General features: G+C 45.4%; 2 protein-coding genes across 2 annotated transcripts in view; both read left to right on the top strand.

Annotated features, from left to right (window-relative positions):
• Positions 1-997, top strand: part of magi3b (membrane associated guanylate kinase, WW and PDZ domain containing 3b) — a 219,000-nt gene extending 218,003 nt beyond the window's left edge. The window contains exon 19 of the mRNA XM_083772132.1: positions 645-997. Coding sequence (XP_083628258.1) covers positions 645-789 — 145 coding nt within the window. The 3' untranslated portion in view covers positions 790-997. The remainder of the gene's footprint in view (positions 1-644) is intronic.
• On the top strand, positions 810-14,947 carry LOC310863040 (uncharacterized protein; the record flags this gene model as incomplete). Its single annotated transcript, XM_083771163.1, has 6 exons — positions 810-899; positions 937-1,231; positions 2,491-2,629; positions 4,140-5,201; positions 12,605-12,710; positions 14,812-14,947. The coding sequence occupies exons 2-6, from the start codon at positions 1,070-1,072 to the stop codon at positions 14,945-14,947; spliced, it is 1,605 nt and encodes a 534-aa protein (XP_083627289.1). The 5' UTR covers positions 810-899; positions 937-1,069.
• Positions 14,948-15,794: the final 847 nt, after the last annotated feature.

Below are 15,794 nucleotides of genomic sequence, written 5' to 3'. Positions count from 1 at the left end.
TACTAATGGTTCAGTCTCTCTTCTCAAAGGACACTGCATAGTATGAAAACCACATACCATATGGGAATATTCATAGTATTCGTAGTATTGAAAACCACATGCCATATGGGAATATTCAAGTACTACAGATAGTTTTACACAATCATATGAAGACACATTGAATTCATAATGTCATCCACTACACTTTTCATGATAAATATTTAGTAAGAAGAGATGAATATTTACATCTTTAATCTTTATCAAGAAATGCAATACATAATATAACATTGCTGTCGAGCAGAAACCGCAACAGTATCCATATTTCAGCTTTTTATGTTTTACTAATGTAATGCCCTACTTTGTCATACAAGAGTAGTCGAAAACAGCCAATCTACATGCTCATAACACAGAGGCGTTCTAAATAGTTTTTAAAATAATATTTAAAATCTACCCGACAGTGTATAGTTCAGAGGCACTCACAAGAACAACCTCATACTTAAAGGTTAATTCCAAACTACATGAGGGAAAGTGCCCTTCGTATTTTATACATCCACCACTTAATTGCGTCTCGTGTTTTTGCATAATGACTTGATGATGAAGAGAGAAGAGAAGAGAAGTGCATAATTAATGAAGTTTAACACACAATACCTCTCTGTCCGTTGTAGTTACAACTTGGACCTGGAGGAGAGCCGGGAGGGAGTGGGATGGAGCGACTACAAGACACTACCGCTCAGCGAGCAGGGAACACTGTGCGTCACAGGACCCCACCAGGCAAGAGTCACGCACATGGTGGTCTGTGTTTGTATGTAAATCAACCCTTTCGAGGACAACGCAAATGTTTATGACAGAAGGAACAAACAAGGAGAAACATGGCATGACACTATTTGTGTGTGTGTGTGTGTGTGTGTGTGTGTGTGTGTGTGTGTGTGTGCGTGTGCGCGCGTGTGTGTGCGTGAGTGCAGAAAGTTTATCTGTCCGAAACATTTGTTTCATCTCTGTGTCCCCAAAAAGACCTTTTGGCATTGGCAGCTACGAGCGTGCGGCTCTTCACCTTTGCACCTTCTGCTTACAGTGACTGCACACTCACCCCATGTTTGTACTTGGTTCCACACAGGGCTGTCTAACAGTGGAGTTGGAGCGCGGCCCCCGGGGCTTTGGCTTCAGTCTTCGTGGCGGTACGGAGTACAACATGGGACTGTACATCCTCAGACTGGCCGAGGACGGCCCTGCTCTAATCGATGGCAGGATTCATGTGTGTGCTCTTTATTTATATTGTGTATTTTAAAGATGGTGTGCCAAAAAAAGAAAACATGATCATCAGGTACTATGATTATACTAGGAGGAAAGGAATATTATTATTACTAGCCCTTACCTGTTGTGAGATATTTGCCCCCCCTTGTGGCCGTGGGGGGTACTGCGCCCGGTGCGTTTTTAATTCACTAATACATTCATTAATAATCATTAATGTGTGAAATCAAAAAAGGGCTTCGTTACACCCTCCATATTCATATGGTCAATGCCTGTGTGAAAAGTGGGAGCGATTGGTGCAGGCAATGAGGAGCTACGGCGGTGTTTCTGACACACAGACACACGGACACACACACACACACACACACAGACACACATTGTTAGAATTATAGTATGATTTTCAAAAAAGTGTGGCCACACCCACCAGTACCTGGTTTTCACCTTATCACCACCCACCTGAACTTAAGCCTCGCCCACAGCTAGGGTTCCGCTAAAATAAACCTGTTGCAGACCTGAGTTGCAACTTTTTTCACTCTGTCTAGTACCAAATGTCTTTACCAAAATTACTCACTTCGCGTGTGACGCGAAGTGAGCTTGTACCTACCTGGTACCTGTAATGTAGATGGTGGGGTTCAAGTTGTTAAGAAGAAAGGCGACAGGGGGCAATAGTGTGTTCCTCCGCATGTGTTATGACTTCTTGGTCAACCTCCTCACTGTTGAGAGAAAAGGGGCGGTTGGTGACTTGATGTTTACCAGAGAAGACACACCTTCCCCAAGAGAAAACAGTAGGCTTTAGCAGTGGTAGGGAATATTGGGGGGAATTGGCATAATGACCAAATTATGAGACACATTTTAAATGATGTTTAAGAAATATAATAACATTTCCGATGCTTGTAAAGATGGAGTTAAGAGACTTACATGTTTACACTATTAATCCTTATTTACTCTGTCATCTCCAATAATAGAGGCTCCCTCTCTGGGGTTTGTCATGACTGAGTGCAGCCTGAAATGTTGATTGTTTGTTTATGCATATTTGCATAAATGTGTGACTACGTGCACACAACTCTAACCCTGGCATGCCTATTTTGGGGATTATAGGCAATACTTTGTACTTTATTATCAATTTTAAATGTATTATGTCTGAGTGTGTGAGATTGTATGCATGTGTGCGTGAGTGCGTGTGTGTATGTATGCCGTGCGGTGTACCTACAGTATACCGCTCTATGTGACTATAATTGCTGTGCTCTTTTGTGCTGCTGGCAGGTTGGAGATGAGATAGTGGAGATCAACGGAGAGCCGGCTCATGGCATCTCCCATACAAGGGCAATCGAGCTGATCCAGGCAGGGGGAAGCAAGGTGCTGCTACTGCTGAGACCTGGTGCAGGGCTGGCTCAAGACAACAGTAAGTAGTGGGCAAAAAAACTCACCGCTCGCTTGAAAATATAGGCTACGGGTGAGTCAACCACTCAAAACCTAGCGTAGCATCCCTATTAAAATATAGGCTACGGGTGAGTCAACCACTCAAAACCTAGCGTAGCATCCCTATTCTGGGGGAGAACATTTGCTGAAAACAGCAGATCTGTAGACATGGCTATTTTCAGCTATATTTTGTCAAGTCAAGTCATATTAATTTATATAGCAGATTTAAAAAAATAAACCCAAAAGAAGAAGAAGTTGACCCAAAGGGCATTTAAATCAAGAAAGACAAAAAACAACAACATATAGAGACCATAGTCTGCATAAACCAGAGTAGAGCATACAGTCAAGTGTAAAAAGGAGCGAAGCTACTAGAGCCTTGGGGGAGTATGACGTATGCTTGTGCCACGGTTGGGTCCGACCTTGCATTGATTGGGTGAGAGGCATTGTAATGAGTTCCATCTCAATATATCAGTGTCAGCACAATGGCACTATCAGCACTCCAGATGCGCATCCACCTTTAACCTAGCTAGCCATTTATTTATTTTTGAATCATACTGGATCTGTGGTAGAGTTGGAGTATAATTGCAATGATACACTTTACATGCTATACTATGACATACAGTACCACTGTACAGTATGCATATTATTGATTAATTAAATTATTATAAAATGTATTACCCCAATATTTTTGTATTTTCTTTACTTACTAGTATTTTCTTCCAATATTTTCCGAACCCGATATTTTAAATAAACTATTTTATGGTGTTTCACCAATTGTCTTTTTGACTCGATCCTTCTGACAATACGAACAATTTACTTTTTGAGCTTTTAATCGTTAAGCCCTAACCACAGAGGGTCCCCATGCAACTCCTTGCGACTTGCAAGGAGTTGCATTGGTGTGGTTTGGGCCTAAGGTTAATAAATAATAGTTGATGTGCATCACTCATATTAATGGTTGGAATCTATTGAGCTTCATTGTGTTTACAGGGTTTCTGTCTGCCTCTAACAATGTGCTTCATGTTTGTCTTGTTTTCTCTTGCTCCCTGTGATGTACAGGTAGTACAGCTTCTTCTACTGTGTGTTACTACACTAACGAGCACCAACATTAACATCTTCCCTGCTTTTACTGGCCTCTCCTTTTTTAACCTTGGTAACTGCTGCTTCTTCTCTTCTCTTCTTTTCCCTTTGTTGTAACGGTTACATCACGTAGTACCATCTAAACAAGGGGTTTTCAAACTCACTTATTTATTTCAAGGATCCCCATACCTCTGAGTGCATACAAATGTACAAATGTGTATTTGTATACTCTCAGAGTTACAGACGATAAGGGCAATAAGGGCAATTTGAGAACCCCTGATCTAAATTAGCTTTTTGTTTTCCATTCAGAAGTTGTTGTTGGTGTGTTACAAAAAAAAAAAAAAAAGCATGATGTCTGTGCCATTTCTGTGGCCATCTGCCACTGTCTCCTTGTGAACTGTGTGTTTCTCCCTCAGGTCAACACGGTCGTAAAATCACTTCACCCACAAGCTTTTCCAGAGAGGTGTTTGTCTCTGACACGGCGCCCCTCTCCTCTCCATTCTCCTATGGGGGCTCTGTCTCCAGTACCTCCCCGTTCTCCAGCGAGGTGATGGAGAGCCCTGGCTGGAGCCCTTTGTCCCCGCGAGCCCTCAAGCCCCACACCAGCAGGCTGTCGAGCGCTACGGAGAAGAGCAGGGAGCAGGCAGACAGGCAAGCAGACAGGTTCTCTCCTAGCACCCCTGAGCATATCACCTTCCACAAGAGGATCAGGCCCACGAAAGACTCCAAAGAGCCTGACGGCCCAAAGAGAATGGGAGAGGCCTTTTCCGAAGCCAAAGAGTGCTCCTTCCGTCCGAAAAAGACAGAGCACAAGACACTGGAAGCAGAGCATTGCAAGAACAGCGAGACTCGGTCACAGACAAAAACCCGGTACCCAGGTCCCAGGACATCTCCTCAAGCCCTGGAACATGCGCAGCACCAACAAGGTCAACAGAGGAGATTAAAGCATGTTTCTAGCAAGGACAGCTTGGATCGAGCTTGGATCGACCAGATAAGCTCCAAGAGCGGGGATTCTCAGTTGAAGCAATGCGCACAGGGACCGGACAGGCGAGGGGAACGGACCAGACCTGCCCCTGAGCAAGGTAATTTTAAAAGGGTTTTGGTAGCGGCGTCCCGACAGCGTAGGCCCAGTCTCCATACTGTCAAAGAAAGTGACAACGAAGCACAAAAGGACTCTGTGCAAAAGGAGAGTAGACCCAGGGAAGAAAAGAACACAAGGAAAGAGGTTTCCAGTCACAGAGACACGAGGTCCTCCACTAAAGATTCAAGGAGTGGAAAAGATGCTGAGGTTTCCTCCCCAGAGAAAGCAGGCAGCACAGATGCATTCGCCTACAAAGACCGGAGAAGCATGGAAGGCTCTGCGGCCTCTTTAGACGGCCACAGAGGAGGAGACCCTGGGAGTCCAAAGGGACCCATTATCCCTGGTCCTTGGAAAGTGCCCAGCTCAGCCAAAATACTCTCCGAGGCAGAGGTCCTGCGTGACCCATTCTGACAGAATACAGCATCACTCTCCACATGGGCTGTGCAATGGAATACTGTGTGACGTCAGTGTTTGTGTTTAGTTTTTTCAGTTTTTGTGTTGTTGTTTTATTTTATTATTATATTATTCTATTTTTTTGAGGAGAGATTCTTCCACTTTTCACCAAACAACTTAACTTGTAGATTTAGCTTTTATTTATTTTTCTCAGCCCTGCACTGCATCTTTGGCTTTGTGAATGAAAGTGTCTCATAGTGTAATAGCTTATAGAACCAGTGCTCTCAACTCCACTGTCCCCTCTTGCCTTGTGTGCTTTGACCTGGGCCTTATGCATGTGTGTGGCATGCTGTGCTGTGGGGGACCTTGCCAGACTGATACTAGAAAATGTGAATATGTGCCAATTTGGGGACCACCTGTGGAATGAATAATTGCTAACCACGCCTCACCCACATTGCAATGCAATTTTCCCATATGCAACAAAGCTGAAAGCCCCCCTAGCCTTTCAACTTTGATATACGCAAAGTGCAGCTGTGCGGCTGACATTCTTATTCTTATTATTTTTTTATTTTTTTTACTCTATTCTTTTTTTTTTACTCTTGCTTATCTATGGTCTCACATGCTACATTTGTGTCTTTTTTTTCCTTAGAGGTATAACTGCATGCAGTTGGTCCTTATGTTTGCTTTAATGCACACCTTTTGCGCACTGCTGAAGATCATCCTAATTCATTGTTGATCATACACTGAACGCTGCAGGTTTCAAGATGCTACCTAAAAAAAACTTCAACCGGAGGGGACTCTAGACTGTTCTTTGGCTGTAGTCATGAATCTCTACTAGATTAAATAAATAAATAAAAAAGACCAGAAACTTGTGGTTTAAGATCTTGTTTACCATGTGTACAGTATGTGTAATTTATTGAAATTATAGATTGATATATATGTATATGTAGCCGTACAGAGCCATTCCACATTTTGATAAAGACTGCTAAAGGTTTTGGAGCTTTCACCCTCCATCTGATGTATTTTGGTGGTGAGATTACCATGGGTCCTTGTAGTTAGTGTAATTTATCCTATAGATAACATGAAATCTATCTAACAAATCTTGGCGGTCGTTCAAAATGTGTCTCATTGTGGAATATAGTATAATATAATATACATTATATATATTTGAAATTTGTCCTGTTTTGCAAATTCTAACTTTAGAGTATCTATTGAATTGCATTGCACTGCACCTTCCCTTGTAGCATTAAAAGAATGACGATGAGGATGAGTTGTACTTCATCTCTGATGTTGACCTTGCTGGTGATACGTTGCCATGTAATTAGAAGAGGTTTAATGAAAGCTATTTATTTTTTCTTCATACTTGGCGAAATAATAACGTTGTTTGTTGAACAGAAGAATAGTATCAGCCTACAGCTGAAATGTTTTGTTTTCTGTTTTTTTTTTTTTTTTACTACATACCTGATTCACTTGCAGGCAGTTTGTAGAACCAAGTAATAGGGTATTGGTCTGTGAAAAGGAGCTTACTGCTGAGGGGAGACAGGTATACAGTGACTCCATGTGTTTTTTTTCTTTTTTTAATCTTTCAAGGGCAATTGATCTTATGGATATATGGTACGAATGACCAGAAATAGAGGTTTGTGTAATAATATCTGCAATTACTGGCTATGCTAGAGGACATGTTCTTATGAGCTCAGGGAATGCAATAAAGTAGCACATGAGTGTGATAACGTACAACAGTCAGCTGCTAGCTGAAGACATCAGCGTTCAATAGAGCTCTATTTGACACCATTTTGTGATTGTATGATGGGGGCTTTTAATTACAGACTTTAAAAAGAGAATGCTCTGTGAGAAAGTCTGTAGTAAGTATGTGCAATAATTGTGGTTGGATAGAGTTCTGTTCCAAAATGATAATGCAGTTTGGTAATTGTCAACGGAAATTAATGATCTAACATCACTAAAAGACTCAGACAATCTAGGCTCACGGTCTAAAACGGATAAAGACGGAAACAGATGGAAAGAAAGCTTTTCTTACAGGATGGGAGATAAGCGAATGTAACACCCAGGATTCGAACCCGGGTCTCCCATGTAGAAAGCCAACATCTTAAACCACTATTCCAAAGGGATCCCTGTAATTCGCGGGACATTTTTAGTAGCCATCAGGCTGAGGTTGTGAGCCACTCTGCTACACTCACCCCCCTTTTGACGACGACCTACAGGGAAACCCGGTCCGGGTAATGGCACCATATTGTGACGCCCAGGATTCGAACCCGGGTCTCCCACGTGGAAAGCCAACATCTTAACCACTAAAGGGATATCCCTGTGATTCAGGGGAGATGTTTGACTTTTATGCCATCAGGCTGAGGTTGTGAGCCACTCTGCTACACAAAGATATCCTATCAGTAATAAAGTGTAGGCTACTACTAGTTGAAATGCATCTATTTTTATCTCTTTCTCTCTCCCATCCTCGCTCCCTGCGCTCATCTCCATGCAAAGAAAATCAAGTAATTATAACCTATCCCAGATGATTCTTTTTTTTGAGTGGTGCAACCACTCCAAGGAACAGCATTGTCCGTGTTCACCTATGTACCTATGTGTCCGCCTATGTGTTGGTTAAAGAGCACGAGTATGACTATTAGTACCAGTAGGGGCGCTGTTGTGCCAGAAACACAGAGAGAGAGAGAGAGAGTGCTGCACTGTTGCCTGCATGCTAATGAGAGAGAGAGAGAGAGATGAAATGGGGGGGGGGGGGGGGAGTTGCACCACTCAGTTCACACGGGTGTGATTTTACCCTTAATGCAGAGTTCCTCCGTAATGTCATCTGTAGGCTACCATGTGTAATGTTGAACATGAGTTGTGTTGAATTTGGATGGATTTTGAGTGATATGGGTAGACCAGGTGTGCTGCTGGTCAACATTAGCATTTTCCTCCTGTAGCCTAATATCTCGTCCTGTTCAAGACCTGTGTAAAATATCAACTTAGAAATTAGACTGCCCCCTGTGCGCTGCCGTCCTGGGCTGGGCTGCGCCATGCAGAAGATAGGGCCCTCAGTCTGTGAAAGTGCTACCGTCATCAGCCAGTTGCAACTTAAGGTGTCTATCGTAATTAAATTAACCACAATTTAATTTGTCACTTTCAAGTGCCAATTCTGATATATTGCAGTGAATATTTCATTTTGGAACAAAATGCTTCTTTCCAACCAGTCATTAAAACGAAATGCAGGCAGTATAGTACACTCCAGAATCCAGTTCCAGAATCAGATGATGTCCTTATTGTGTGTACCTTGCACTGTTTTACCCAATTCAAACATTTGTTTGGACCACATGTATCTGTATCATAATGTGGCCTTGCATTGCTTCATTAGTGTAAGAATCCTTGTGGTCTCTTCTACATTATGTGGGTATAGTAGATGTAAATGTTTGTATATTGTACAGCACCTTTATAAATACTTGCTGATCGAGTGCTCTTTCGGGGAAAAAGAATAGAGATGTAATAAATTGTTCCATTATTTTTATATGTACAAAAAAAAAGAAAACATATTTAAAATGGATTGGAAATGATGACCTTGACATGTTCTGTTCATGCACTGAGAAATAAACGTTTTTTTTTTCTTCCTGAAAACGGCATTTTCACTTGAACATAGAAATAGCTCGCGTGGCGCAGTGCCTCCCCAGTGCCCACCACCGTGGAGGTTGTGGGTTCGAACCCACCATTGTGCATCCAGCTTTGTTGAACATCTAACACAAATAGGCCCATGTATTGGGGAGGGAAGCCGGGCTGGGAGGGTGATGATTACACTGCATGTAATCCTACGGGCTGGGGCGGCACCTGTCAACAGGGAGTGTTGGTGGGACCAGAGCCATAGAGTAAGACAGAGTTACGACAACTCCGTTCACTACATGGGGCCAGTCCAATGGCGGCTCTTCTACATAGACTTCTATTGGCGAATAGTGACAAAGGCCTGAACCGGAAGTTTACGGAATGCATTGGAGTCTATAGGCTTTACAGTGACAAACGAGTTACATGAACCACATTATACCCCCTCAATGTTGTAACTCTGTCTTACTCTATGGCTCTGGGCGGGACAAATTCGTAAAAAGCATAAAAATAAATTTGGAGAAATGAGGTTTCTGTCCGACTACACCAATAAGCTGCTGTTACCATGGCAGACTTCCAGTTGTCATGGCAGCCGGCGGCCTTGGCAATATAGGCTGGAATGGAGCTCAGTAGCTCAAAGAATAGTATATTTTGCTCACAATAGTGAGCTCAGGGGCTGCTTACACCAGAGATGGGTCAAGTCTGTTACATGCCCATAGATCAAAAGTAAGCTTGAATCATGGTGACTTACAGGATTTAGAATTTGGACATAAATAAGATCAGAGACCCAGGAAACATCAGGCAGGTTTTGAGATGAAATAGCAGTGTCCTCTGAATACTAAATCAGTTTTCCAGGATATGTCACAGACTGAAGGAAATGAAATATAAACAAACAAACTAAAGAAAAGCTCTGAACGATTTTTGGGAGATATACTGCATAGTACCTTCTTCAAGCACTCAGGAGTGTGTAAATCGTAATGTGTGTGTGTGTGTGTGTGTGTGTGTGTGTGTGTGTGCGTGTGTGTGTGTGTGTGTGTGTGTGTGTGTGTGTGTGTGTGTGTGTGTGTGTGTGTGTGTGTGTGTGTGTGTGTGTGTGTGTGTGTGTGTGTGTGTGTGTGTGTGTGTGTGTGTGTGTGTGTGTGTGTGTGTGTGTGTGTGTGTGTCAGTCAGTCAGTCAGTCAGTCAGTCAGTCAGTCAGTCAGTCAGCCAGCCAGCCAGCCAGCCAGCCAGCACAGGGGTCATATACTCGGGTGCGGTGACTGAGCTTGACTGGGTTCACTTGCAGGTCTGTTTGTATGCAATCTCTCAAGAGAGATTCAGCACCACATCCCAAACATGTAATGATGTTAATGGGAATAAACACAGAAGCACCTGAGAGGAAGTGGACTAAGAAAGGGGAGGAGCCAAACCAAGTTCTTGTTTCTATGATACAAAAAGGAGGCGATTACCCCAGAGGCAAAAACAAAGATCTGTTTTACCGAATGGGTTCCCAGTCTGTCTATATGTAATTGTAATGGAATTAATAAATTGACTGATCTGTTTCACTTGAAAGGTTCTGCTTGACACAATCCCAATGATGTTGCAAGTGTAATGCCCAGGAATCATACCCAGGTCTCCCATGTATAGGAAGCCAACATAACCACTATTAAGCCAAAGGGATATCCCTATGACTCAGGCCAGGGGAGATATTCGACTTTTGAGGCCATCAGGCTGAGGCTGTGAGCCACTCTGCTACACAAGGTTGGTGATTGAAGGTCAAACGTCTCTTTTTGCACATCTGTACAAAATATCAAATATTTATGCTCTGATCTTAAAGACAAAGGTACTACCTATATGCTTGCTTCATTTTTCAGAAATCTGTTAATTTACTGATTTGCATACAAGCACAAGCAGGACACAGATATGCTATCACTATTATAGTCCCTAGTATTCCATGGGGTGTTTTTTGTCATGTACACATAGGCCTATACATGAAATTCGTCCTCTGCATTTACCCATCATATAACAACTACTAGGAGCAATTATGAGTAAATTCTTGCTCAGGGACACACATCGACACATTGCTGGACTGTCTTGCAATCAGTGTAAGCACACCTAAGATTCCATGCGCGGCAAAAGAAGCTGTCTGCTGGCGTCTCTTCCGGGTTTTTAGACAGCTGGTGGATGGAAATTAAACTCCACCTACGCAGCATTCCCGCTCCTGCATGGGTGTAGCTTCATTTCCATCCACGAGCTCAGTGGGCTTAAACCACTCAGCTATGGCGCCCCCTAGAATTGTACATTGATTGCTTCATCTTGAAGACGAATGGCCTGTGCTCAACTGTTTGTTGACTTTCGCTCAGCTTCAACAGCACGCTGATATCACTAACCCTTTTTGATTAAGTAATATCGGTCATTTCAATCATTTTGAAAATCTCTGTTCTATTTCGTCCCTGCTGACCGCCAGAGGCGGTGCTTTAAGCACTGAATACGTCCCTTCGCGCATGCGCAGTCGAGTATTTTATACCAACAATGTCGGTTGACCCCGTGATGACCCGGAGTCGTCTATAACTTCCGGCAGTCATCCGGGGCTCAGTCCCTAATTTCTTCTCGCTTGCGCAAGTTGTACATAGCACAGAGTTCTACAGCAGAATTAAACTGCACGATAACAGAACTATTGCTTTGCTACTACTAAGTCGCCGGTAGTCCCGCGACCATTGTTGGTCGGAGCTGTGACGCGTGCGTTCGCCCTCCAGGGACTGCGACTTAATACTACTATTATTGTATCATTTTCGAGTGGAGCTGGGCTTCACATCGTCTTCTTTCCCCGTGGGAACAAGGTAAGCAGACAACCCCTGTTCGCATAGGCTGCGTGCGCGCTGCTTCCCTGCAACACACACGGTTGCGTGCTACAAACGGCGACCTGAGCGTCCCGTTTTAGCACCCGTCAAAGTTGAACGGATAGCTCGTTCTCTTTGACAGCTTACGCTGTCTTGTTTTCCCACGAAGGCTGCGCCGCAGTGCTGGTGACGGCAAGCGTTAGCACTACCCGCTCCCAGCACGTGAGTCGACGCTAGTATTATTTGTTTACTACTTACCTATACTACTTATACTTATACTACTTATACTTATAAGTGTACTTATCTACTGCTATATTACTCTGCCTCTCTGAGCGAGTCTTTGCTGGCACTGGCCAGCTATATAGCACCGCCGCGTGCTACAAACGGCGACTTGAGCGTCCCGTTTAGCACCCGTCAAAGTTGAACGGATAGCTCGTTCTCTTTGACAGCTTACGCTGTCTTGTTTTCCCACGAAGGCTGCGCCGCAGTGCTGGTGACGGCAAGCGTTAGCGCTACCCGCTCCCAGCACGTGAGTCGACGCTATTATTATTTGCTTACTACTTATACTTATACTACTTATACTTATACTACTTATAAGTGTACTTATTTACTGCTATATTACTCTGCCTCTCTGAATGAGTCTTTGCTGGCACTGGCCAGCTATATAGCACCACCGCGAGGTTACGTCAGTAACCCCGGTTATATGAATTGGCTTGACTGATTTAGTCACTTGTTCTCAAATAGTGTACTTTAATTTCGGCACAGAGCCATTGCCACTTTATAGGTTGGTTTTTCTGAAATTATATATATATAACTATATCATTATATATATATCATATATACTGGTCTCTGCTAGAGCACCCCTTACCTGGCATAGGCGGCGTGCGCGCCCCCTCCCTCCAGCTAAGCGGCCTTTAGCAGCTACAGTAGCCTCTACTGGCACAGGCAGCGTCCGCGCTCCCTTCCTACCAGTTTACGGCTCCACCCCTAGCGACCACTAGCGTCCGCGCTCTGGGCTACATCTGCGGGTTTCCAATGGACGAACCCCGCCACCACCTGTGCACCTCCTGCCAGGCTCCTCTGCGGCCAGAGGATGGGTGACCTCTGCCCTGGGTGCCTTGGCCCCCAACATCTGAGGGAGGCACTCGGTGACAACCCATGTCACGTGGACGCAGGAGCGTCCAATCTCTCTCGCCGGTAATGAAGGCTAACAAAACCCTCCCCGGACAGAAGGTACGTTATCGTTTAAAGCGGCGCTATCCCCGCTAAACAGACGTTCATATGATATCATATACTTATCATGGCATAACCTCCTGTGTGTGGGTAAAGGCTGCGTTCGCGCCGCCTCCCTGCTCTGCATGCGAGGTCTGTTCGACTGTGAACGCTAGCGCTTATTATAAGCGACTATAAGACTTGCCGAAGGATAAGAACACTGTCATATTACCTTCGTTTGTTAAACACGCTACTTTTTAAGCTTTGTTTAGCCCCTGCTGGTGATGGCAAGAGCCTTGCTGGCCAAAGCCATATACCGATATTGGCAGCATTCAAGCTTAACTGCTTTTGCGAATAGCTGTATTGTTGTTGTTATTATCAGCCCGGTACAGGAGCAGCTTCCTGCGTCCTCCCAGGGTATTGATGTTGCTACCAGTATAGTTTGTAGCAAAATAGTATTAACAGCTACTGGTGTACATAGCCTGTCTGGTTGTTAACCCAGCTGGCCCCCAGTAGTGGGCCTAGCTGAAGCTGCTACCAGTATGTCTGGAGCTCAAAGCTCCATTAACAGTTTTTTGCATATACAGTGGGTGCAACCTGGTTTGTTCCCACAGGTCGGATTAGTGCCCCTGGGTACCTGTAGGTCCTATTAGCCCAGCTGGTCCCCAGCACAGAGTATCTGGCGCTGCTGACAGCGTAGCTCACAGCTGCTACCAGTAGCTTAAAGTTAAAGCTGTTTATGAACAGGCTATAGCTTGTCTTGTTTTTTAGTAGCCTAGCTGGTCTCCAGCATAGCTCTCTAACTGGCGCTGCTACCTGTAGTTGTAGCCCAAGCGCTTATTATACTATTGAAGATAAAAAGCTATCTGTATATAGCTTGCCTTACTGTTTGTTGGCCCAGCTGGTACAGGGCAGGCAGCGTATGCGCTCCGCTCCTCCAGCATACGGCCAGCTTGATGTTACTTACTACTAATCGTTTGTTAGCTCAAGCATTTATTAACAGCTATTGGTGTATAGCTTGTTATGTTCATTAGCTGCAGCTGATACAGGCAGCGTACGCGCTCCCTTCCTTCAGCAGGTGGCCCCTATCGGTGGAGCTATCGGTTGTAGCCTTTTCTCCAAAACTAGCTTGTGTCGGTTTATTTAACCGAACCTGGCTGGGGTAGGCAGCGGTAGCGCTCCCTCCTCCCAGCATGAATGCGTAGTAGTGCACACGTGACTAGTGTATTGGAAGTGTCTTTTGTTTCGCTCTGGACTAGCAAACATAAATAATAATGCACTGGAGTTTGGATAAGCGTCATAGTGCCGTGATAAACGGTCACATAGGAAACACTACAGCTGCTACATAGCAGCGTCCAAACCTTGACTGAAGGCTACTTTATTATCATAAATTATAAGTAAGCCTCCGCCGGGGGTACAGGTAGCGTAAAGCTCCCCTCCCCCACCGCGACCATGCAGGTCGCACAGTCTAGCTAACAGCAACGTTTGTGTGCTGTTTCTATGATGCACTTTACATCTGGTTGAATCTCAAAGTGCTGCAATGAGCATTTGCATAAACGTAAATGCATATTCACATGCTGCGGCAGGTATAGCAGCATTCAGTTTTTCGATTAAGTCATTATATGCCGATCTAAGTTAAAGCCTCTGCTGGCACAGGCAGCGTACGCGCCCCCTCCCTGCAGCATATGGCCAACACCTAGCAAACCAGTAGCGTCCGCGCCCTGGGCTAGTTGGGACTGGTGTGCACCGGCCGGTCCAAAGGAACCGGTGCCACCACAACGGAGAGCACCCACTTTCGTACCTCGAAAGCCTCTGCTGGTACAGACAGCGTATGCGCTCCCTCAAGCATATGGCCAACACCTAGCAACCAGTAGCGTCCGCGCCCTGGGCTAGTTGGGACTTGTGTGCACCGGCCGGTCCAGAGTAACCGGTGCCACCACAATGGAGAGCTCCCACTTTTGTACCTCGTGTGAAGCTCTCCTTCAGCCGTGAGCCGACCTTGGTCCTGCCCCGTGTGCCAGGAGGAAAAGGTCTGACCGCCGACTACAGCAGATCCGAGAGGGCTCAGCTATCTGCGGAGTTGGCCCGCATGAGGGCCATGTTCACTTCAGATAACACCTAGGCACCTCGGAGGGTGCCGAAGCGCCTACCTCTCCGATGCCACAACTGACTCGAGGTTGATGTGCTCTCCCCGACAGCTTAAGCTACGCACTTCCATGACTATGAGGAAGATGCAGAAGGCGGTGCCTCCCAGGCATCAGAGCCGGCCTCCCACTTCTCAGCTCATGCGCATAGCCGTGGAACGCATACTAAAGCAGGCAGTCGGCTCCTCCAAGCGCCTTCTTCTTGCTGTCTTCGCCGTCCCCCACGCCTGTACCTGAGACAGCTACAGGCCTGCCGGGCGAACGATCAGGGCCCTCTCCCATCTCTATACCGATGGTGAAATCCTGGCAGCCCTGCCCTGATTGGGAAAAGTGTCCTGAGACAACCCGTTGCGACGTGACACTTTAATAGATTTGAACGCACAAGGCGATAAGGGCTGGCCTGGGTTACATGCCAGCCACCAAGCCTGTCATTGCATCCCTCATTGTGTTCCCCAACGAGGCCCGGCGGCAGAACGCTAGGTGACCTCGACCCCAGTGCAGGAGCACAGACAACCTGCTCACTGGGGCCTCCCGTTCACACTTAATAGTGGCAACGTTAATACTGGCTCAGTCACCTTTGGTGTGTCACTGGAGGCATTGGCGTCATGTCCTCAGAGCGTGGGCGGCTGATGTCCATCGTATCTCTAGCCCGTCGCCAAGTCGGGTTTTCACAGTCAAGCTTGACTGATGAGCCTAGGCCAACTCTCCGTAGTCTCCCTGAGGAGCCAGGAGCACTAGGTGGTTCAGCCGGGCGAGAATCGCCGGAGCGAACCATCCAGGGGGGGAAGACCAGGCTGCAGCTTGCAGGCCTACGACACATCCCGC

The sequence above is a fragment of the Protomyctophum parallelum genome (assembly GCF_964188405.1).
Source record: "Protomyctophum parallelum genome assembly, chromosome: 8".
In the NCBI taxonomy this organism is placed as follows: domain Eukaryota; kingdom Metazoa; phylum Chordata; class Actinopteri; order Myctophiformes; family Myctophidae; genus Protomyctophum; species Protomyctophum parallelum.
This window is presented reverse-complemented; position numbering and strand designations above follow the sequence as displayed.